This window comes from Thalassophryne amazonica, chromosome 18 (assembly GCF_902500255.1).
Source record: "Thalassophryne amazonica chromosome 18, fThaAma1.1, whole genome shotgun sequence".
In the NCBI taxonomy this organism is placed as follows: Eukaryota; Metazoa; Chordata; class Actinopteri; order Batrachoidiformes; family Batrachoididae; genus Thalassophryne; species Thalassophryne amazonica.
In genome coordinates this window covers 65236714-65262461 of record NC_047120.1, presented here as the reverse complement: position 1 = coordinate 65262461, position 25748 = coordinate 65236714, and the positions used below count along the sequence as shown (strand labels likewise).

The 25748-nt window shown below is 40.6% G+C and overlaps 2 protein-coding genes across 2 annotated transcripts in view; one reads left to right on the top strand and one right to left on the bottom strand.

Moving 5' to 3' along the window:
- ubald1a (UBA-like domain containing 1a) overlaps positions 1-18151 on the bottom strand; it is a 55619-nt gene extending 37468 nt beyond the window's left edge. The window contains exons 1-2 of the mRNA XM_034194625.1: positions 18121-18151; positions 4069-4221 (exon numbers count right to left, since the gene is read on the bottom strand). Of these exons, the coding sequence (XP_034050516.1) occupies positions 4069-4176 (108 nt within the window). The 5' untranslated portion in view covers positions 4177-4221; positions 18121-18151. The remainder of the gene's footprint in view (positions 1-4068; positions 4222-18120) is intronic.
- Position 18152: 1 nt separating this feature from the next.
- foxj1b (forkhead box J1b) lies at positions 18153-21723 on the top strand. Its single transcript, XM_034194624.1, has 2 exons — positions 18153-19004; positions 20806-21723. Exons 1-2 carry the CDS (start codon positions 18435-18437, stop codon positions 21664-21666), a joined length of 1431 nt encoding a protein of 476 aa, XP_034050515.1. The 5' UTR covers positions 18153-18434; the 3' UTR covers positions 21667-21723.
- The last annotated feature ends 4025 nt before the right edge of the window (positions 21724-25748 follow it).

The following is a 25748-nucleotide window of genomic DNA, read 5'->3' as shown; positions in this document are numbered from 1 at the left end:
TCAGCCACCCAATATGTCAGTTAGACTCTAGTCCTTAAGGTCTCAGCTGCCTAGCAAGGTCACGTTTTATTTTATTGGCCATTGCTATTGATATGGTGCTGTACACAAATCGAGAATTGCTATCAGTACAACTCCAATTGTTATTTAAACTGGCCAACAAAAACTGTTGATGTACAAGGCCTTGTTTACACTCAGTTCAAATCAGATTTATTGCACATCTGATTCACATCAGATCACACTAACTGAGTGGCCACATTACATATAGCAAGTGACCAGATCTGATCTGTGTATCCACATTGATTCTTATCCATATTTATTGCTATGGTAACAGGCTAGACCTGGGAAAAACATGGATGACAACAAACTGTGCCTGTTTCTCTCTGAAATTAAATGGTTACGTGGAGCCCAGGCAGCTAACAAACACTTTATTTCCTTGTCCAACTACAGTTTTATTATTCTCCTCCATAATCTGTTGTTTTTGACGGTTTTCTTTGGCTCCACCCTCGCCCCACTTATCCAGCTCTACAGGTAAGGTGCCTTGAATCAACTTCCGTCATTCCAGAGTCAGAGCTCTATTGAGCCGAGTATTCCTTTAACTTTAACTAGTAATGACTTCATGACTTTCTTTGCTAATAAAATTTTAACTATTAGAGAAAAAATTACTCATAACCATCCCAAAGACGTATCGTTATCTTTGGCTGCTTTCAGTGATGCCGGTATTTGGTTAGACTCTTTCTCTCAGATTGTTCTGAGTTATTTTCATTAGTTACTTCATCCAAACCATCAACATGTCTATTAGACCCCATTCCTACCAGGCTGCTCAAGGAAGCCCTACCATTATTTAATGCTTCGATCTTAAATATGATCAATCTATCTTATTAGTTGGCTATGTACCACAGGCTTTAAGGTGGCAGTAATTAAACCATTACTTAAAAAGCCATCACTTGACCCAGCTATCTTAGCTAATTATAGGCCAATCTCCAACCTTCCTTTTCTCTCAAAAATTCTTGAAAGGGTAGTTGTTAAACAGCTAACTGATCATCTGCAGAAGAATGGTCTATTTGAAGAGTTTCAGTCAGGTTTTAGAATTCATCATAGTACAGAAACAGCATTAGTGAAGGTTACAAATGATCTTCTTATGGCCTCAGACAGTGGACTCATCTCTGTGCTTGTTCTGTTAGACCTCAGTCCTGCTTTTGATACTGCTGACCATAAAATTTTATTACAGAGATTAGAGCATGCCATAGGTATTAAAGGCACTGCGCTGCGGTGGTTTGAATCATATTTATCTAATAGATTACAATTTGTTCATGTAAATGGGGAATCTTCTTCACAGACTAAGGTTAATTATGGAGTTCCACAAGGTTCTGTGCTAGGACCAATTTTATTCACTTTATACATGCTTCCCTTAGGCAGTATTATTAGACGGCATTGCTTAAATTTTCATTGTTACGCAGATGATACCCAGCTTTATCTATCCATGAAGCCAGAGGACACACACCAATTAGTTAAACTGCAGGATTGTCTTACAGACATAAGAACATGGATGACCTCTAATTTCCTGCTTTTAAACTCAGATAAAACTGAAGTTATTGTACTTGGCACCACAAATCTTAGAAATATGGTGTCTAACCAGATCCTTACTCTGGATGGCATTACCCTGACCTCTAGTAATACTGTGAGAAATCTTGGAGTCATTTTTGATCAGGATATGTCATTCAAAGCGCATATTAAACAAATATGTAAGACTGCTTTTTTGCATTTACGCAATATCTCTAAAATTAGAAAGGTCTTGTCTCAGAGTGATGCTGAAAAACTAATTCATGCATTTATTTCCTCTAGGCTGGACTATTGTAATTCATTATTATCAGGTTGTCCTAAAAGTTCCCTGAAAAGCCTTCAGTTAATTCAAAATGCTGCAGCTAGAGTACTGACGGGGACTAGAAGGAGAGAGCATATCTCACCCATATTGGCCTCTCTTCATTGGCTTCCTGTTAATTCTAGAATAGAATTTAAAATTCTTCTTCTTACTTATAAGGTTTTGAATAGTCAGGTCCCTTCTTATCTTAGGGACCTCATAGTACCATATCACCCCAATAGAGCGCGTCGCTCTCAGACTGCAGGCTTACTTGTAGTTCCTAGGGTTTGTAAGAGGAGAATGGGAGGCAGAGCCTTCAGCTTTCAGGCTCCTCTCCTGTGGAACCAGCTCCCAATTCGGATCAGGGAGACAGACACCCTCTCTACTTTTAAGATTAGGCTTAAAACTTTCCTTTTTGCTCAAGCTTATAGTTAGGGCTGGATCAGGTGACCCTGAACCATCCCTTAGTTATGCTGCTATAGACTTAGACTGCTGGGGGGTTCCCATAATGCACTGAGTGTTTCTTTCTCTTTTTGCTCTGTATGCACCACTCTGCATTTAATCATTAGTGACTGATCTCTGCTCCCCTCCACAGCATGTCTTTTTCCTGGTTCTCTCCCTCAGCCCCAACCAGTCCCAGCAGAGGACTGCCCCTCCCTGAGCCTGGTTCTGCTGGAGGTTTCTTCCTGTTAAAAGGGAGTTTTTCCTTCCCACTGTCGCCAAGTGCTTGCTCACAGGGGGTCGTTTTGACCATTGGGGTTTTACGTAATTATTGTATGGCCTTGCCTTACAATATAAAGCGTCTTGGGGCAACTGTTTGTTGTGATTTGGCGCTATATAAATAAAATTGATTGAATTGATTGATTCCGGAACTACTTCACTGTTGTTCATGTTGCACTGCAAGCAATGCAGGGGACACCTTGAAATCCAGTTTGAATAACTGAGATGTTCAGATTGAAACAAGTTAGCAAAAATGCACTTTCAGTTGCATTTTAAACCACCTCTATGTGGTTCGAATCCAATAAAAAAAAAAAAAAAAATCAGATCTCGTGTTTTTTTTTTTTCTTTTTTGTGTGTCCAGACTGCCAAAATAGCGTTGCCAGATACAATCTGGATAAGACAAAAATCCAAATTTGAGTGATAATGTTAACAAGGCCTAAGTTTCAAGATGGAAATATGTCAACTGCCTCTTGTACAACTTTGACGCCCTGATGTGTAAGAAAAAAGGAAACTGTAGAGCATCAATAGCCGCTTTGTATTTTATTGTAAATAGTTGTAGGTTAGTGTTTAATTTCTGTGAAACACATACAAAGTTTGAAAATATGAACAATACTTTTATGTTCAGACTTTCAAGAGTCTTGCGCATTCCAGAATATTTGTGATTCACAAACTGCTCAGAACAATTTCAATGATTTTTTTTTTTTTTTTAAAGGTTTTTAGTGTGGATTTGGGTCCACTGGAATGAAGGGTTTGATGGTTTGGGGGGGGTTGCTTAATTTAACAGCTGTAAAATAACTAATATCAGAGAGGACTACTGTCTTGACAAAGGTCTGCACTCTCACTGAGTAACCATAAATTTTCAAGTGTTCTCTCACATTATAGTACGACAGCGTTTTAGGGCCACATTGAATCTCTTTTTTTAAGACTTCGAGAATAAAGTCGGAATTTTACGACAATAAAGTCATAATATAATATTACGACTTTATTCTCGAAGTCCAAAAAAAAAGGGAAGAAATTCAATGTGGCCCAAAACTCCGTCGTATTATAGATTTAAAGTTCAACTGAAAACAAAAATAATAGAGATTTCCCACTAACAAAAGCAGCTTTTTAGCTAAAACCTCATTGTTTTTACATAAAGACAACAAAGAAGTGCTTTATGACGACAACACGTAGCATGTGAAGTCGTAAGAATGTTTAAATGAAAGAAAAAAAAAAGGAGGAAACGATAAGGCTGCGGTTATTGCATAATAGCTGGCCTCATGTGTCAGATTATTGTATTTAATCTAAAGTCTAACTGGATATATGCTAGCTGTGCTGCTCGTTTAGCCCGCCGTAGAAAGAAACAGACTTCACTGGGGCTGACAGTAACTTTGTAGAGAGACCGGGTGTCTTTGTTTGGTGCCTTTAGGAGCCTCCGAAGCGGCCACGGAGAGACATAAACATTAGCCGCGCGGCTAACGGATGGCTAGCAGCGTTTCCTTCCTCCTCACCTCGAACTGCCAGTGTGCCGCCTGCAAAAGCTGCTTCGCCTGGTCCGCCGCGCAACCCGCCGTCAGGACGAACTGGTTAATCATCACCTGATGTTTGAGTTCATCCATTTTCCACCAAGCCCGGTGTCCTGCTCGCACTTTCAAGTGTTTTTTCCCTCTTTATTCACTCCGACGGCGAGTCTCAGCCGTCCACCATTACAGCCGGTCGAGCAAACACAAATATTTACTGTAGCAGCGCCGCCTGATTGACAGCAGGCGCCAGCCAATCACAGGGCAGCGTCGCCGGTGGGGATTTGTATGTCGCCAGACGGTTTTTCGCCCCACCGGGAAGTCTTCTTCGCGTCTATCGCGACCAACTTTTAAAGGTCGTTTGTTCCTTCGCGTACGTTTCGAACCGCCGCGCACGTTCGACGGTGAAATCCCCCACAACGGCGGCAGCGGCGGTGGCACGTGCCGGCTCGAGCACTGGCTTTTGTTTTGGACTACAAGTCCCGTGAGCACGCGCTTTGTTTGTAAAACTACCGAGGAGGGGCAGACTTCGTGAATGACGGCCGCGCTCGTCCAATCCCCAGGCGCGCTGTGTCACCATGTTGCCAAATATGGTAAACAAATCCACCGCCGCCAATCTGATCGCTCCGAGTTAAATCAGGGGCAGCCGTCAGCCGCGCGTGCACATACTCCAGTGTTGTGTCTACAAGTTTTGTTTTTTTTTTTTTTTAGTGCTGCAGTGAGATGCGTGCTGTGTTGCCAAATCCCACCGGCGAAACAAGTATAGACGTTTGTGAAAAGGAGCCCAAAGCAAGAAACCTCTTAAAATGAATTAAAACAAGTAACGAATGGATTGTTTCACAAACACTAATAACTAACTAAAAGCATTTAACTAAATAATTCATTTTTTTTGACGCTTACCTGGGTCACACCAGTAATTATGAAAGTTGTCATCAGGTGCGTCAGGAAATGCACCAGGTGTGAAACTTGTGCCAAATCAACATGCAGAGCTACCTTGGATTTGCTGTGGAGGCTTCGAGTAAAAACAAGGGAGCAGCCGAAGGGACTTCCTTACTATTATTATTCAAGACACATCCATCATAAACAATAAGCAGACCTGGCAACACTTCTTGCACGCACCAATACGACCACTAGATGGTGTGCGGCCTGATGCGGCATTGCATCCGGTCACATGCTCGTTTTTTCTTTGTTAAAGGGACACGCCTTACAATTTTCCAAACTGTTTCAGTGCAAACACTGGTTCTGTAGGTGTGAAAACAAGTTTCCCCCTGTTTGAGTGATGATGAAGCAGCAAGTGTGACATTCTGTGCAACTGAAACTGTAACGTTGCTGCAGAAAAATCATGAGCGCATACCTCAGCCAATGAACAACCAGATTATGAATTGAAAATCATTTGTGTGATATTCCTAATAAATCAGCAAACCGATGCAGGAACAAACAAAACATCCCGATGCCTGTAATAAGAAATGAATAAATGGGAAAGTAAGCGTGGTTTGTTTGTATGACGAAATTAATCACAATATAACTGTACAATCAGCCAAGAGATATAAAAAAAATCAACACATTAAATGTACAATTTTAAATGTTTTAAATTGCACTGATTAAAAACGCTTTTGTTCAGAAAAGGAAAAAATATTTATTGAGTAGACGCGTCAAATGAACCTTCTGTTATCTAACACCGCTGAGGATTGTGGGTAACCAAAATGTAAACATCCTTTAAAAAAAAGGTTAAAAAAAAAGAATCAATGGGCATGTTCGCAGCGTGCGACAGTGAAGAAAGGATGGAAAACAGCGTCCCCTGCCGGTGAAACGAGGTAGCAAAAGAATTGAGTTTACAAAAACAAACAAAAAAAAAGAAAACGGCGTGACACGAAATCTTTCGAAATGAATAATTTTATGTGTTTCACTTCATATGTATATGATGTACTGGCCTTGTTCGATGTTGCTATTTTAAAAGTTGCTGTGTTAAAGTACATATCGTTAATATTTTGTGTTAAACTATTGCAAAAGTTACAAAAGGACAAGAAAAGCTAAAAAAAAAAAAAAAAAAAATGTTCTTTTTAATTTTACAAAGTTTGTTATTTTGCGCCAACTCGTGTGATACCTCTTCAGACAGAAAACAAGTTGGACAATATGGAAAATACAAAAATGACAAAAAATTGCAGTGATTTTATTAACAAATTAAATGAAGCTGACCACACGAAATCTGAAATATCTTTGGTTCATGCTGTTTGCAGTGAAACAGAAGTTGACCTATAGGTAAGGATGACTCCATATCAAAAATCAAATCAGTTTTATTTATATAGCGCCAAATTACAACAAACAGTTGCCCCAAGGCGCTTATATTGTAAGGCAAGGCCATACAATAATTACGGAAAAACCCCAACGGTCAAAACGACCCCCTGTGAGCAAGCACTTAGCGACAGTGGGAAGGAAAAACTCCCTTTTAACAGGAAGAAACCTCCAGCAGAACCAGGCTCAGGGAGGGGCAGTCTTCTGCTGGGACTGGTTGGGGCTGAGGGAGAGAACCAGGAAAAAGACATGCTGTGGAGGGGAGCAGAGATCAATCACTAATGATTAATTGCAGAGTGGTGCATACAGAGCAAAAAGAGAAAGAAACACTCAGTGCATCATGGGAACCCTCCAGCAGTCTAAGTCTATAGCAGCATAACTAAGGGATGGTTCAGGGTCACCTGATCCAGCCCTAACTATAAGCTTTAGCAAAAAGGAAAGTTTTAAGCCTAATCTTAAAAGTAGAGAGGGTGTCTGTCTCCCTGATCTGAATTGGGAGCTGGTTCCACAGGAGAGGAGCCTGAAAGCTGAAGGCTCTGCCTCCCATTCTACTCTTACAAACCCTAGGAACTACAAGTAAGCCTGCAGTCTGAGAGCGAAGCGCTCTATTGGGGTGATATGGTACTATGAGGTCCCTAAGATAAGATGGGACCTGATTATTCAAAACCTTATAAGTAAGAAGAAGAATTTTAAATTCTATTCTAGAATTAACAGGAAGCCAATGAAGAGAGGCCAATATGGGTGAGATATGCTCTCTCCTTCTAGTCCCTGTCAGTACTCTAGCTGCAGCATTTTGAATTAACTGAAGGCTTTTTAGGGAACTTTTAGGACAACCTGATAATAATGAATTACAATAGTCCAGCCTAGGGGAAATAAATGCATGAATTAGTTTTTCAGCATCACTCTGAGACAAGACCTTTCTAATTTTAGAGATATTGCGCAAATGCAAAAAAGCAGTCCTACATATTTGTTTAATATGCGCATTGAATGACATATCCTGATCAAAAATGACTCCAAGATTTCTCACAGTATTACTAGAGGTCAGGGTAATGCCATCCAGAGTAAGGATCTGGTTAGACACCATGTTTCTAAGATTTGTGGGGCCAACTACAATAACTTCAGTTTTATCTGAGTTTAAAAGCAGGAAATTAGAGGTCATCCATGTCTTTATGTCTGTAGGACAATCCTGCAGTTTAGCTAATTGGTGTGTGTCCTCTGACTTCATGGATAGATAAAGCTGGGTATCACATCCCCGCATCATCCCAGCAGTTTCTGATTTGGGGCTGAATTTACCAGATTGAAACACCTGCAAATTTCAAAAGGTACTATTATTAACTGTCAGCAGTACTATGGTCCTAATGTACAGTGCATCCAGAAAGTCTTCACAGTGCTGCACTTTTTCCATATTTTGTTATGTTACAGCCTCATTCCAAAATGGATTAACTTTTTTTTCTCAAAATTCTACACACAATACCCCATAATGACAATGTGAAAAAGTTTGGGTTTTTTTTTTAGATTTTTGCAAATTTATTTAAAGAAACAACTAAGAAATCACCTGTACATAATTATTCACAGCCTTTGCCATGAAGCTCAGGTGCATCTTGTTTCCACTGGTCATCCTTCAGGTGTTTCTACAGCTTAATTGGAGTCCACCTGGGGTAAATTTTGGAATTACACACACCTGTCTACATATAAGGTCCCACAGTTGACAGTGCATGTCAGAGCATAAACCAAGCATGAAGTAAAAGGAATTTTCTGTAGACCTCCGAGACAAGATTGTCTTGAGAGAAACATTTCTGCAACTTTGAAGGTCCCAAAGACCACAGTGGCCTCCGTCATCTGTAAATGGAAGAAGTTCAGATCCACCAGGACTCTCCCTGACAAACTGAATGATCAGGAGAAGGGCCTTAGTCAGGGAGGTGACCAAGAACCTGATGTCTGGAGAAACCTGAAAATGGCTGTGCATGATGCTCCACATCCAACCTGATGGCACTTGAGAGGTGCTGAGGACTGGATAAAACTGTGCAAAGATAGGTGCACCAAGCTTGTGGCATCCTGTTCAACAAGACTTGAGGCTGTAATTGCTGACAAAGGTACATCAACAAAGTATTGAGCAAAGGGTGTGAATACTTATGTACACATGATTTCTTAGTTTTTGTTTTTAATACATTTTCAAAAAAAAATTGCATGTTGTCATTATGGGGTGTTGTGAGTAGAATTTTGAGGGGAAAAATGAATTTACTCTATTTTGGAATATAGTGCAGCAGATAAGAGAATATTTAGAGTGGAATCCTGCAAATGGTGATTAAAAGCATCAAATTCGGCAGAAATAGTCCTCAGACAATCCTCTTTTGAAAAAACCGATTGGCCACTTGAATTTTCAGTTGGCAGGTAGGGGTCAATTGAAGAATTACACAGGAGTCAAAATTAAAAGATGCTCCAATCATATTGAAACCTATGCCACATTATTTACCTGATCATAACGATTCCAAAAAGGTATAGTTTGGATGGTTTGTAACTTATTTCTATGGCGTTATGGGATAAAAACAGCAAGAATGGTGATAAAAGTCAGTGTCGGTTTGTACAGGGGTCAAAAGTTAAAGTTGCTCCAATTTTGGTAAAAAGTGATGCAAATTACTAGTTGAGTTAATACAGTTTTAAAAATGAATAGTTTGGACTCTGTATCATCCTTACTTATCATGTTACGGGGTAACATATGTCACATGTCGTAGAATCCAATAGACGTAGACCTTGTTTGACCTTTACTTTGGAGGCCAAGCATTCATCACTGTCAAAACTATTCCATTTATTAATCCTATTAGCTCAACCAATAATTTGCATCACTTTTTACCAAAATTGGAGCAACTTTAAGTTTTGACCCCTGTACAAAATGACACTGACCTCTTTGTCATCATTCTTGCTGTTTTTATTCCGTAACTCAATAGAATTCAGTCACAGATAGTCCAAACTATACCTTTTTGGAATCTTTATGATCAGGCAAATAATGTGGAATATTTTTCAATATGATTGGAGCATCTTTTAATTTTGACCTCTGTGTAATTCTTCAATTGACCCCTACCTGACCACTGATTGAAAAGTCAAGTGGCCAATCGGTCTTGTTCAAAAGAGGAGTATCTAAGGAGTATTTCTGTCGAATTTGATGCTTTTATCACCATTTGCATGATTGTTTCGGTTATCTGCTGCACTAAAAAGTGAAGCCTTGTGAGCACTTTCTGGATTCACTGTATCTGTGCTTTTTCCTCAAAAGGCTGGCAACAATAAGAACAGCTGTTCAAACATTTGCTCTTCTCGCCAGCAGCCTTTTGTTAAGAACCTGAACAAACCTGCAGACATTTTTTGCCCCTTGACCAGATGCAACAGCTGGCCTTGTGTATCCAAGTTCTTGCAGCATTCTAGCACAGGTTTATCCCACACGCCCATCCTTGATGTCTGTCCTTAAAACTCTTCTGTTCAATCTCAGCACATGAACTGGGATTTCAACACTCAGGCACACGACAACCTTTGCAAAAGTTTTCTCGCATTCCTGGGGTTTTACTGCGGTGTTGAGGCTGACTCCAATCAGATGTTGGCCTTGTTTAAGGGGTGGCAACTCTAAGTTTTCCCATGTGTGTAGACAAGATTGACCACTAGAAGAGAAGATGTTTAGAGCAGTGAAATCTTAGAATCCAAAGTTCCAACCACACTGGAGTTGACATTCTTTGGTCTCAGTTACATAACTAGAGCTGATGGGCTGTCGGGAGGATAATGTAGAAGGGTCTGAACTCACAATATGATCAAATAAAGGCACAGTTCACATCAGAAAGAGTGTCTGACTGTAAGACCTTTAAGAAACCATTAAGATAAAGGCCGTGGATATTGTTATGGTAACCGTAAGTATGTGTTGGTAGGTTACTTTTACGGCCATGACATGATACCCTAACAGCCCAAATAACCCAAAACTTCCAGAGATACTTGAACCCAAAGAATAACTGAAACAAGCAATGTTGGTTGATATGAAGGGAGTGAAAAAACTAAAGGTCTTGTGCTTCCCATCAGAGAATCAAACCCTGGCCTCCCACATGACAAGCAGGGATATTTACCACTTTGCAAGATAAAAGATTAGTGTCATTTTTGAGAATGCTTGGGTGTACACCCCCTTGGGATCTACTAGGTCTAAGGGAGATTAGACTGAAGATTCTAGTCCAGAAGGGTGTTATTCCAAAGGGCTTTGGACTTTAATTGTCCCAATATTTCAGTGCCATTTGAAGGCTGAACTTCTTGCTTATAGGGGATAAGTTGGGGTGGTTGAGGACTATAGGGCATGCAATTGGGATTAGCAAATGGTGACCAGGTTTAGGGGTTAAAGGTTTGGGTTAGAGTTTACGTGCTTGAGTTACGAATTACAGGTTGGTTTTAGGAATATGCCTGCAAAATCCTTGGGATCCTACGAGTCCTGATAAACCTTTTTAAAAAAAGTATAGCTGCAGTACCATATTCTTCCAGTGGGTGGGAGTGTGTCATCAAGCTCTGAATTACGACAACCGTGCAATTTTGTAATACTGTAGAGTGTGACGGCATTCTTTAATTAAGGGTTAATTTTCTGTTGTTACAAAATGTAGATATGTATTTGTTGTGAATTCTACTTTTGTTGATTGATTCGTAAAAAAGAAAATAAATAAAATTAAAAACACATGAAAATAGAAATAAAAAGAATTGCAAATTCTACACACTTGTATGCATTTGTCCCCTGCACGTTTTAACACATCGTGCATGTTTTAATATATTTTTAAATCAGTGAGAAAGAGCAAAAATTTCAATTGAATTTCAGAAACATTTTGCCCTTTAGAGGCTCTGGTATATGTTGGTGCTAAAGACACTCGGGAGTCTGCACTAAAATATTTTGGTAGCTTATAAATGTTTTATATCATAGAATTGTAGGATTTTATTTTTTTTTTTCATAACATTTTGGCTGCATACTTCATCCAGTGCACTACTTGGGTTGAAGAAATGAGTCCAATGCTTTTGTTTATCCCACTGACCAAAATAACTTCACATCGTTGCAGTTTAACTGCACGCTGCATTCTGTGGGGCCATTTTTTCTTCTGCGTTGCACCCGTTGCTAATATTTCCCATGCTGTTAGCTACACTTACCCCCCCAAACTACAACAAACTTGAAAGCTGCATTTGAAAAGCGGCATTTACAGGTTTCTTTTCTTTCTTTCTTTCTTTTTGACTTTGGTCTCAAAAAGAAGCAAAGGTGTTGCACAATTCTGGAAATGTTGCCTGCATATCTATTAGCATTCCGTTGGGAACACGGACATCGACTTGCACTATATTCTATGATATTGATCAGTGTATGCTTTAAAGCACAACACAGCAGTCACTACCATGCATTGCATGTAGCATAATACTTTTGCAACATATCACATACATAATAATAATGGCGGGTGGGGGGGGGGGGGGGGCGTCCACATGTGAACACAGCTTAAGTCTTGTGTTTTGTTTGGTCAGGATGTGCACTGTGTCGTCAGACCAGGTGCATTTTTTACTTTTTCCCAACAGGCTTGTGTTGAACTTTGTTCAAATTTGTGTAAGTAGCGCAGTGCCCGTAGGAAGTATGTATTCCTACAGTAAAGCGGGAGCTTTGTTGGCGATCTTTGTCGAAGCTGGCGTGTGAGAACGTTCTGCCTTGTGCCAATAATGATGATGACTTCAAAAGAAAGGTTTTGAAAATTAATCACAAAAGTTTCATAATGGGTTGCCACAGCCTTTACCCGAGCGCCCTCTGCTGGCCGTTTTTGGCCGATAAAAACATTGCCGAACGCAATGCAAATACATTTAATTTGGTCACCTTTCAAAGGGGTGAGACTCGTCAATAAAGTCAATTAAATATACAATGGTTCATTTCAACTCAGCTTGGTGTATACGAGGTCTGTCAAAGTAGCGTCCTTTTTATTTTTTTTTAAAACTATATGGATTTCATTCATATGTTTTTACGTCCGACATGCTTGAACCCTCGTGCGCATGCGTGGGTTTTTCCATGCCTGTCAGTGACGTCATTCGCCTGTGAGCACGCCTTGGGAAGGAGTGGTCCCACCCCCTCGACAGATTTTCATTGTCTGGAAATGGCAGAATGAAAAGGACTTTTTTTCCATCAGAATTTTTTCAGAAGCTGTTAGAGACTGGCAGCTGGAAACCACTCGAAAAAGTTATCTGGCTTTTGGTGAAAATTTTACGGGCTTCACAGAGAATAAGGTCTGTTACTACAGCTTTAAGGACCCCTTTAAGGACGTCGCACTCCAAGCTGTGACAACGCGGCACAAGCCACCGGACCATTTCTAAACGGATGGCTCTGTGGATACGAGACCATCGTGTGCTCTTTCTCTGGTTATCACAAGAGCTGGACATCAACCATTTTCCAGCGTCCTTAAAGGGGTCCTTAAAGCTGTAGTAACAGACCTTATTCTCTGTGAAGCCCGTAAAATTTTCACCGAAAACCAGATACATTTTTCGAGTTGTTTCCAGGTGCCAGTCTCTAACAGCTTCTGAAAACACTCTGATGGGAAAAAAAAAGTCCTTTTCATTCCGCCATTTCCAGACAATGAAAATCCGACGAGGGGGCGGGACCACTCCTTCCTAAGGCGTGCTCACAGGCGAATGACGTCACCAACAGGCGTGGAAAAACTCACGCATGTGCACGAGGGTTCAAGCATGTCTGACGTAAAAACATATGAATGAAATCCATATAGTTTTTGAAAAAAATAAAAAGGATCGTTACTTTATTGACAGACCTCATATGTCGTCGTTCCAGGCAGTCAGTATTACAGTATTTTCTGCAGTATAAGTTTCCTCTTAAAGAGGAAAAACCCATATATAAGTCACACTGGACTGCAATTCGCACCTTTTTTCTGTATTATCAGCTCATTTGATTTGGATTTTGTGCATTGCTGAGGTGCACTTCTTATTATTGGCATTTATTCATTCATTACTGGAGTTTAGTTGGTTCAGTTTTTATTTTCCTGTGAAAGTCCACTTTAAATAGTTACTATAATTATTATTATTATTATTATTATTATTATTATTATTATGAATAGCAAACCCATTTTTTGGTATATGTCGCACTCACCTGAGTGTATATTTTTTTTTACTGGTTAGGTTTCCCCAAACCAGTAAAAAAAATGTGACTTATACTCCAGAACATACGGGTACATAGAAATGGCACGGTTTGATGTTTTATAGTTTAAGCATGGACTTTGTTATAAATAACGCTTAACATACACTGCCATCATGCTGCCTTCACTGGGGTTGGCACTCGCTGTGTTGTATCACTCAGCATTTCCAAAAAATACACTTCTCGTGTACCTTGGCCCCACCTAGCTGGCGGCATAGCAACCACTCTTGTCACTGTAAAACGCCTGCTCTGATTGACAAGAGATGGCAGCTGGTCGCTTTGCCTCTGTCTCTTCTAGCTAATGTGACCAAAGAGTGATAACAAAATGAACCCAAACACCAGATAACAAAATGAACAAAAATATTATGTATAGACAGCAAATAGCTCACTAGCAAGAGCTGTGAGCCGAATAAGTGTAGCTCACTAACATTAGCTAGCTAGCACACATTCCTAATGTTACTAATATATCATGTCACATGTAACTAACCATAAGTCAGTCAAAAATATAACTTGTTTCTGAAATTTTACACACACTTGACCATGCTGCCTTTGCGCGCTTCAACCTACCCGGTGTTCTTGTTCAGAACCACTGCTTTCATCCTGATGAAATTCCACAGCTAATAAATATCCGCTCAAAAGTACTTTGTGTTTCACAGGAAAAATATGTTTACAATATGTTTTATATAGATTCACACTATGTATTTTGTCATTTGGGCCCTGCAAAGGCCTGACCCTCTTTTCTGAGGCAATCACTAAACAATCAAATCAGTTCATCAGTTCAAAAAACTTTGCCAGGGCGTTTTATATATATATAGCATGATCAATGTTAGATGCAAAATACATACAGATGATAGCAAAATGATCCATGTCGTAATTCTTAATACTCAGGAACCATAATACATAGACTTTTGCAACCATGGGCGCAATTTGGTGGGGGATGGGGGGACATGTCCCCCCCCCCACCTTTTCAACCAGGGGGTATAGAATATGGTATGTCCCCCTCACCTTCTGACATATATGTGTGTACTTGAAACATGCTATGCCAGTCTTATGTGCAAAACCATGTCAGAATAATATCTTTGTTTCTGCAAGTTTGTATTTTTAGCAGCATTGACTTGTTTACAACACCTGTTTCTTGTTTGTCACATTTGGAATTTTCTGGGACTGCATTTGCCCAGATTTAAAACCAAAAATAGTTGCCTCTAGGGACTAGTGTCTACACATAAGTATCAATGGACCATATGCTAATTTACTCAATTCTGAAAGTTAGAAAAGGAAATCAGAAAAGCTATCTGGGACCTCAGAAAGCCCATCTGCAATTATTGCTTGATCTCCAAAATCAGTCTTTGCGAGTGAAATTATGTTCAGTATGAGTGTTGTCATTAGTGCCACTTTGAAAATTAAATTCATGATAAGTAATTTATCCTAAACTTATGATCTGTTGTTTTTTCAAACTTATGCAAAAACAAATCTTGAGAAAAAAATACAGTATGTGATAGTTAATAATTATTAAGAGCCTGTTCTTTCATATTTATGAATACATTTTACCACATTGCAGTTGTTTTAGTGAAAACTCAACCTATCATTCTTTTTGAGTTCTACACATGTGGTGATACCTTATTTACACCAGGATGTTAATAAAATCAATGCTGGCTATTCTCAGAATAAAGTACTTATATCCACAGTTTCAAATTGCATAAGTCAAATGGTGTCCACTTTATGGTCTTCTCAAAACATTAAAATTACTGTTCTGGATGCTCAGAATGTATCTGAGCTTATCTAGAAACCGTTTGCTTCTGGGGGCCGCTTAAGGCCCCCAGACCCCCGGCCTGTGGGCTTCAGGCCTGCAGGCCTCGCACTTTGTCCCCCCCAACCTCTAGTTCTAAATTGCGCCCCTTGTTTGCAACCCCACATCTGAAAGATAATCTTTCACTGTGTGTAGTAGGGCTGTTGAGAAAGGTCCCCAAGGCCCTTATGATGTCATCAAGCATGGACTCTGACCCTCTTTCTGAGACAATTACTTAATTAATCAAGATATCAATTTAACTGATCAGTTCAAAAAACTTAATGCTGGTTAAGTGTTTTAGTGTTATTACTATTAGGTGGTGTAAACTGGATACTGACTTCAGTGTTTTTGGAGTTCCTATTGATTGGTATGAATGATGTCACATGGAATTGCAGGACTGACGGATCCAAATCACAAGGGGCCGGAGTGATTGTGAGATATAAGGTCTGACGCAGGTGCTGCATGCTGCAGTCGGGAGTGACCCTGTCGCGGGGACAGGCCCGATGACAGGGTGAGGAACGCTAGGTGATCCCTGCCTGTGGTCCTGACGCCTGAGTGGATTTCTCATCTTTATATTATTATGTTGTTTGATTTCCTGTTTTCTGTTTCTTCACCTTTGTAAAACTCTGCAAAACCTTGTAATTGTTAGAATGGCCTAAGCAGAGGGTCACCCCTTTGAGTCTGGTCTGCTTGAGGTTTCTTCCTCAGTATCATCAGAGGGACTTTTTTCCTTACCGCTATCACGTGTGTGCTGCTCTGGGGGTTGGTAAGGTTACACCTTACTTGTGTGAAGCACCTTGAGGCAGCTTTTGTCGTGATATGGTGATACATAAACTAAAATTAAATTGTATTTGCACAGGCAGCATGGTGGCTTAGTGGTTAGCACTCACAGCGAGAAGGTCATGGGTTCGATTCCCACCTGTGGCCTTTTTGTTTGGAGTTTGTGTGTTCTCCCCGTGTTTGCGTGGATTGTTTCCGGGTGCTCCAGCTTCCTCCCACATCTAAAGACACACAGGTTAGGTGGACTGGAATCTTTAAATTGTCTGTGGGTGTGAATGTTTTTTCTGCAACAGACTGGCATCCTGTCTAGGGTGTACCCCGCCTCACGCCCTTTGACGGTGGGGAAAAGCTTCAGCCCCCCCCCCCCCCCCATGCGACCCTTAACCCCTTAACGCCTGAATTTATATAGCTGTATATAAAAAAATGTTTTGTGTGTGTTTTTGCCTTTAAGTAGATGGTAAATAATCTTGATATTATTAATTTAACTTTTGCACAAAAAATAAATAGTACTTTTGGTATTTTGGTAATAATTTATGTTATAATGTTATAATAATAATAATAATGGTATGTTGCAAATATGCGACAACAGGCATACTTGTCAATTTGGTATGTTGCATATTTGAGTCAAATACTGTAGCATATATGCGACAATAGGCGTTAAGGGGTTAATTGGACTAAGCGGTTGAAGATGAGTGAGTGGGTATTTGCACAAACTTTTAATAAGTAAGTATTTTCAAGTGCAACTCAGTTTCTCTGAAAAGATTAAGAAGTCAGATGGCAAAAATTAGAGTGTGAATAACAAATGAAATTTAATTAGGATTTAACATTTGCCAAAATCATTGTGTAAACTTGAAAGCTTTACAACCTTTGCTGTTTTGCAAGTGATTATACAGTAAACTGATGTGAAAACTACAGAAAGTTACATCAACATTCCTGCAATTTGTCATTATACAGTAAAAATACTGTAAATACTTCAGAAATGTGTTGCAGTGTGGGTAAGTAATAATCGAGGGAGTATTAAAATGTTGAATTTTCAACTCACTCAGTGAAAGGGTGATTCTTTAACTACGGGCACTATTGGCCTTGTAAATGTAATTTCCACCACACCATTGCCTTACAATATAAAGTGCCTTGGGGCAACTGTTTGTTGTGATTTGGTGCTATATACATGTGCTCTGATGTTACTGTTTATCTCCATAGAAACTACCCACACAATCTTTCATACAAACTTTTTAAAGGGACATTATTGTTGTGGTGGAAATTACGGAAATAGTGTGGGACAACTACATTTCGTTTTAAAAAAATCACAACAGTTGTATGACATTGAATACCCCAATTATGTTTTGATTATTTTACTGATATTTTATTCAGAGATATTTTAAAACATTAGAAAAAACGTTTGTTTACTATTCATTTTTTATCATTGAAGATCATAAGTCTGGGTGTGGGACAAGCACAAAACGGCAATATTTGCATATAATGATGCTGAAAAAAGGTGAAAAAGTCATCATAGACTACTAGGACAAATTTCTTAAAACACTTTCATTGTAAAGATAACTATAAAAGTGTGAAATTTCCCCTTTTTTCTTTTTTTCATAAAATATGATCAAAGGACATAAAAGTGCCCGTAGTCTAAGAATCACCCGAAAGTGACATTTGAACACAGTCGCTCCACCCACTCACCCACCCCCCCACCAAGCACCACCCAAATTGTCCATGATTCCGATCCGCCCCTGGTTTTCTTTCAGGTGCCAGAGCGGGACATGTGGCGCGTCCTTTCCAGCACCAGAGGCGGGGCATGGCGCGCGACACAGGGGTCACATTTCATCCCGTTTCCCGGACAAAGACATGAAAGAGTGAAGCAGAAACCGGCTCTAATTCATTCATCAGTCTCGACAACCGACCAATCAGAAATCCCCAGAGGCGTTTAAAGGGCCCGGTCCCTCCACGCTGTTTCCTCTGTGTTCCAGCCCGGTCCACCTGCACCCACACGATTCCGCTTTAATACGTGTCACTTTTTTTTTGTCTCCCCCCTCCTGCTTTTCCTTCACGTGAGCTGCGGATTGCTCTTCGTCCTCCCCCCGCGCCGCACTTGTTGCGCAGACACTGGATGCGCTGCGTCCTTGGAGAGGAGACGCACTGCAACAGGTGCGCGCAGCATCTCCTCCAAAAGCCCTCCGAGCGCACACGCGCCACGCAGTTTGACAGTTTGTGGGATGTAAAGTTTTTATTTTGATTAAAAAAAAACAAAAAAACTGTCTTTTCTGCCTCGACTCGGGATCATATCAAAGTTTAAATGCCGATTTGAAGAGGCGCTTTGGCAGCAGGATGCCGGTTCTGACGAACCTCGACGTTATCGGTAAGATGATGGATAAACGGTTGGCGGTTTTCCCGGAGGGTCAGCTCACCGGGTGGGACCCCGCTCCGCTGGATGACAGCCTCACCAGCCTCCACTGGCTGCAGAATTTCTCCATTCTCAGCGCGGACCCGGAGCTGACCGCCGGCGCGGGGCCGGGCTGTCCGTCCAGCCAGCTCAGGCGGTTCGGTTTCCCCAGAGGAGGCACTGACTCTCCGTCCAGTCCGCCGGCGGGAGACATCGCGGCCACCGGCATGCCTCTGTACCTCGGCAGCCCCGTAACTTCCGGCAGCGACTCCATCACGGGGCAGCGGATCAGCAGCTGCGGGCCACCTGTCTGCGCTCAGGTCCCGATCCAGGCCAGCCCGCCGGCAGACGTGGACTACAAGACGAACCCTAAAGTCAAACCACCCTATTCGTACGCGTCGCTCATCTGCATGGCCATGCAGGCCAGCAAGCAGCCCAAAGTCACTCTGTCCACCATCTACAGCTGGATCACAGAGAACTTCTGTTACTACAGACACGCAGAGCCCAGCTGGCAGGTAAGGCACCAAAGTCCATCTCCAGCCAGCACTGTACGGTTCAAAACATAATAAATAAATAAATAAATAAATAAATAAACGGTCTCAGCCGACCGTTGAAAACACGTTCAGAAATGGATCAAAAGTGAAAGTTTTTCCTTTGTAGCCGTTTAATCAACGTTCGGATTTTGACCGTTAACCGGCATTTTCAATAGCGGCATTTTTCAAATGTGTAAATTATACCAAATCTTAATTTTGGAACCTAATTAACAAGACATCCATATTTATCATTTAAAAGTTGGCAGTGCCAATCACGTTGAAAACTGAACATTATAACGCCGTAAAAGCGACCGTTAACGTTCGTTTTTTTTCCCCACCATGGCCGTTTTCAAAACTCTGTTGAATGGTAAAATGCTCACATTTTTGTTCAAATTAGCAACACGCAAATTTATCTTTGAATTACATCATCAGTTATTGCATCCTCACTCGCCATAATAGTTTCCAAGTTACAATAAAAAAAGCACCATATAATAAATTTATTTCAGCAAAAAATGAAATACAACATGAACAATCTCTTTGAAATTCTCCTTAAATCTTTACACAAAATTACAAAGAAATAGTAAAAGTAAGTCCCCTCGGCTACTCCCTTGTTTTGCACTCGGGGCCACCACAGCAAATCCAAGGTGGATCTGCGTGTTGAATTGGCACAAGTTTTACACCGGATGCCCTTCCTGACGCAACCACATTGCATGGAGAAATGTGGCAGGGGTGGGGTTTGAACTGGGAACCTTCCACACTGAAACCAAGTGCATTAACCACTTGACCACTGGTAACTTAACTTTTTTAAACAGTGCTACTTGTTTTTGTCAAAGCCACACACCAAGTTCTTCAGAAAATTAGCTTTCTTCAAAACTTGGATACAAAAGTTGAAATCTGGATGCCCAGCTCCTTTCTTTGTGGACTGTGCATGTTCTCACAGAGGAGGTGGTCTTAGGAGTTGAACTACCAACTTATAGACTGGGGTTTAACTGCAGGTGTGTCCACTTGAGGCTATCCATCTGTGGCATGGGATAAGACACTTTGTTTACATTGTCCCAATCCATCCAGCTGTAAACCGGTATTGGTTTGAGAGTAACCTACAATGGACTGGTCACTCCCCGGGGGCCGTCATGGACTCTCATCTGTCTCATGCTACAGAAACTATAGAAATGTTGGGTAAGGGTCACGGTGATACCAGATCAGGCATGTCATCCCTCACTTCCCTATCCTCGGCCAAATCCCAGGGGATCCCGAGGTGTTCCCAAGCCAGTATGGGAAATAGAATCCCTCCAGCGTGTCCTGGGTCTTCCTGAGCTACAGTCCACCAGTTATCTAACCAACACCTGATATGAAAAATAACAGCAGTATCGGTGCACATCCCTCATTATTTCTGTGACAAGTGTCTGAAATTTGCATCTTCCCAGAGAGAGCGTTCATACTGTGTTGGTCTGAGGGGAATGGCGACAATGCATGCACGCGGGCGTGCATGTGTGTGTTTGTCTTAATGAGGGTCCCTGAGGGAGAACACAGCTAAGCACAGCTGATCATGTTTGAAATGCACAGAGCTGCCTTGTACTAGAAAGCCTCATTAGGTCTGTTTGCTGTAATACAAACAACAATATCCCCCCCCGCGTGCACCGCTCCCCCCCACCACCCTATGTCATCTCACTGCCTCCGACAAAAGACAAAATGATGACACCTTCTGTTTTTGCACCACTAACTCAAATTTGCTCGACGCTGATGGGATTGTTTTTTGTTTTGTTTTTTTGTTTTTTTTTAACAGAACTCAATTCGCCACAATCTGTCTCTCAACAAGTGTTTCAAGAAGGTCCCCAGACAGAAAGACGAACCAGGCAAAGGAGGCTTCTGGCAAATTGATCCTCAGTATGCTGACATGTTTGTCAACGGTGTCTTCAAGCGCAGGAGGATGTCTGCCAACCACTACAACAGCAGCGGTAACGGAGCCCACAGACAGAGCAAAACGCTGCAGGGTTTCCCCTGCGCACAAAGCGCCCGCCCCTACCTCCACGCCACTGTGGCAGGCGGCAAACAAAAGCACCCGGCCATTAAAAACAGCAGCAAGGGGGCGAGGACGCCCGTGTCGCCTCTGTTAGCAACAGAAGCCTGCAAAGCTGACATCCTGAAGGGGGACTTTGACCTCGCTTCTGTCTTTGATGATGTTCTTAGCGGGAACTGTAGCACCTTCGAGGATTTGGACATCAACATGGCGCTGAGCTCGCTCGGCTGTGATGTGGAGGTTTCGATCCAGGGGAGGCAGAACTCAGCAGGGATGGGACGGTGGTACATGGGTCAGAACCAGCACCTGAACCCTCATCCGTGCTACCCCTACGTGGACCTGAACACTTCCCTGGAGTGTCCGGCGAATATGGGAGAGCTCCACGCGCCACATCAGCAGCATCAGCTGAACCAGGATCAGCTTCTCCACCCTCAGCACCACCTGCAGCAGTTTGATGAGACCGCCGCGCTGTTCCCAGAGCAGCCAGAGGAGGCGGTGCTGCAGCCCTGGGAGGAGATCAAAGAAGAGCCGCGTGTGGTTCCGATAACTTTGGATCAGGGGTTTGGCCTGTCTGAGAGCTTCTTCACAGAGGCACAGCCATGGGAACGGGAGGATGTCTACCTGTGACCTCTTGACCTTTAACCCCCCACACTCATGAAACTGGAGCTCTCTGATTTTTTTGACATTTTTTATCATTAAGCATTACTGACACGATGTGCACGTCTTCATCCCGTCAACAGCAGACATTTAGGAAGCAGATTTCATGTCTTTGATTCATTTTCATTTGACACCCCTCCCTCCTGCAGCGTTGTCTCCATCACTGTACCATTCTGACTCACAAACGCCAATCATTTTATTAAATGTACACAATAATGCGCATCTTAGAGTTACATCAATAATTCAACATTGATTGGTTTTTAAATCTCGCAGTCGGTCTAAACGTACACACGCATGATGATGCTCCATGAAAGAGACCAGCTGTGTTACAATAGCGGAGAAAAACGTTGCATTTGTGCCAGATGCAAGAAGTCGCTAACACAGAATCAACATGTCATCATCAGCACCGACATCCTTCACTGCTGGTGGATGCTGCATGTTTCACTTTGCAAACTGTCAGATTGATCAGAGGTCAGGGGTGAATGATCGATAGTAACACACCAGTGCCCCCTAGTGGCTGTTTGGTCTGCTGGCAGTGATGAATGTTGATTTTTTGTTTGTTGTTGTTGTTGTTGTTGTTTCCCTTTCTCCTCTTTTCAGCAAACAGAAGCAGGAACTGGAATGTAGTAGCAAGTTGAAATCAAACAACTGCTTTTGTTTTGTATAAAATAAAAACTAACATTTTTTGTAGGGCAAAAAGTGTCCTAATGATTTGTACTTACGATGTTATAATCATGTTTATCTTCTTATTTTTTGTGTTGGCTTTTAGAATTTGAAATGTAGGATTTTGTCATTCTTTACAAAAAAAAAAAAAAATCAACTTTTTGGAACATTTGCCTCAATAACAAAGAACAACTGTAAGGTTTAGGTCCCGTTAGGGGTCACTGGAGGGCGCTATATGTAAGGATCCCCGAAAGCTTTCAGTTGCTCCAGTTTTCAGCAGTTCTGTCTTCCCAAGAGATCCACTGTACTGTTCCAGGAACAGTTTTTCTGTTAACAGAAACAATCCCACAGCACAGCAAAGGAATTTGTGCACCTCGTATTATCCTAATGTCCCAACGCTACTGATATCCAGTTAGCATCCAATCATTGTGCAAAACATTTTCCAATAATGGGCTTTTTGTGTTATTGTTTAAAGGCAAACATTACGGACCCAATTTAGTAAAAGGCAAAAAAAAAAAACCAAAAAAACCCTGCATACTGATTTACGAACAGAGCACACTGAGGTTCCATCTTTCAAATGAGCAAAACAGTGCATATTGACCATTTAGTTAATTTGCCTTCAAGAGTATACAATTTGGGGTTCGTCCACCCAAGAGCACAAAATTGTGACAGGAAACATGCAAATAGCTGAAGATTGAACACACAACACAATTTATCAAGATCAAAAAGAAATTTAGCAGGTGCTGCTAGCATCTGTATTTTGCATGATTGAAACCTTGACGTTAAATTATTACAGCAGAGAGGCCGCCACCTCACACAGTATTAAAAAACAAACAAACATTGTAAACATTGGGCACATTTAATGAGCTAACAGTTTACTTTGTGCTTGTTTCTTTAAGAGAAAACGTTTCCATGTCTTAGAGGTGGACCATAGTTCTGCACTGAGCACAAAGTACATTTTGTTGCAATTTCTGATCATTCCTGTCAGAGATGAATCACGCTTTGTCTCCAAAACACACACACATTTCAGAGTCTGTGTGAGATGATGCACAGTTGTCTGTCCACTATTTGCGTGCACAGCTGTCTGTGTGTGTTCCACCGGCAGAATGCAGCATAATGATTAACCCATTGCTATCAATTGCACAATTAATCTTAATAAACCACCCACAAAACTGTATGACCCCAATGCACAAAAGTTTTGATTGCCCGCACAATTTGGCACTTGTTACGTAGGATCATAGGAAATCAACCCCTATGTATTTTCAGCCTGACCTCACCTTCATGAAATGATATGAATCTGATGATAAAACTGGTTAGCAACATTTTGAGAATTCTTCTTTAAATTCTTTATCTTATTCAAAGGATCAAAACATTGCAGAAGAACAGTGACAAGCCAAAGTAAAATTTTGTGTGTGCAAAATGATTATAGAAAATTTTCACTGATGTCATCACAAGGTCAAACACACTTGATTTGTTAAATGTCGCATTTGTTGTTCTAAATTTTTTTGATTCGCTACAATGGCCAACTTCTACCATTTTCACGTTTGCGAGCATTGTTAGCCATCCAGTAGTTTAACGTCGGCAGGCTCACGTGAAATCACACATTTTCTCATGACACATTTAGTTTGCTATGAAAAATTAAGCTCCATATTTTGTGTATATTGCTATAAATTTCCGAGGGGAGGGAAAAATGCGATTTTTGCATTTAATGTTCCTTTTTGTTTTGGTTAGTAACCCTAACAATAACAATAAGTAAAAGATGACTTACCAATTTTATTTCTGCACATGATCTGATATCTTGTTGGAAGTGATGTCAACACTGCCTCCCAGTGTGGAATATATGGGATATGTGCGAATTTGACTAAAAAATACATGCATATTTTACATTTTACCATGAATCTTTGATGAGAACAAACTCACTCCATACAAGAGTTTTTGCTGTAAGTCATGAAATCATATTAAATTGATCCAACAACTCACGATCATACACCACATTGTGAATTCAGTGCTCAACATTTAGCTTTAGCTTATTAGCACTCAACAAATTCTCCAAGTTGGCTAAACAAAAATAATTAGCATAAACACATCTTTAGTTGGCTAGCAGTGCAACATTTTCTTGCTATTAAATTTGACCATGTGCCAAAATCACTAATAGTGTGAAAGTGGTGCCTGGATATAGCAGCAGTTAGCACATATAGCTACATCTGGTGTTAGCATTGGAATGCAAACGCAAGCATGCTATGAGGAAAACGGTCCCCAGCAGATACAAGTGTTTTCTCTTTTTTTAAGCATTATAAGACAGCTAAATTTGTTGCTAATGTTCTGATAGTTCCTGAATCTTTTTGGCTGTAGATGCTAAAAAGAATGTATGTTAGGAAACGTTGATTTCCAGCGTGAGATTGGGTATATAGAGCCACGTGTATGTTTACCGAAACATGGCGTAGTTTAATCACTAACCAACAGCAAAGTGAGACTATGATGTCAAGTGAAATGGAAGAAGAAATGATGGGAAGCAGCTTCTTTGGATGTGAGCTGAATAACGGGATCAATTAAGTTTGAAAGCATTGTTTTTTTAATCACTGATAAAACAGTCTGATGACATTTGTGATGAACTGGACTGAATGATAAACTGCAGATATTTGTTGATTTGGTGAGTGAAAGGGTTTAAGACACTCAATACTCAGAAGCTATGAGTGGCCATCAGTAAAAAAATAAAAATAAAAATAAAAAGCCCCATTGTTTTCCTGAAGGTAATGTTAAAAATATCTCATAATCTCAAGAAAATGTAACTTTTCCTTCCTGAGATAATACAATAAGATACTCATGGTCTTGAGAAAGGACAACTTTTCCAGAAGTAATGTAATAATTTTCTCATGAGTTTAAGAAAAATAGCCTTTCTCGTCTGAGATAAGGCAACATGACGTTAAGCTCTATAGAAAACAACTGTTTTCCTGAGATAATTTGATAATTTTCTCATGATCTTGAGTAACAAAAAATAATTTTGTTTTTCCAAGGTAATGCAATAATTTTCTTGTGATCTCAAGAAAATTAAACTTTTGCACCTGGAGATAATGCTATAAGTTTCTCATGATCTTGAGTAAATGTAACTGTTTTGTGAGATAATGTAATATTCTTGTGATCTTGCACTTTTGTCCCCTGAGATAATGCGAGACGTTTCTCACGATATTGTGTAAACTTAACAGTTTTTCTGTAATAATGTAATACTTTTGCTACAAGCTTGAGAAAATGATGTCTTGGTTTCTCAATATAATGTAATATTTTTCTCATTATCAAAAATGCAACATTTCCCCTGAGGTAATGTAATAATATTATCACATCATCTTTACATTGAGTTGTTTTCTGAGATAATTTGATAATTTTTGAATGGT

Coding starts and splice junctions, on each gene's coding strand:
- foxj1b (XM_034194624.1), top strand. CDS start 18,435: ATGCCGGTTCTGACGAACCTCGACGTTATCGGTAAGATGATGGATAAA. Junction 19,005..20,805: donor ACGCAGAGCCCAGCTGGCAG/GTAAGGCACCAA, acceptor TTTTTTTAACAG/AACTCAATTCGCCACAATCT.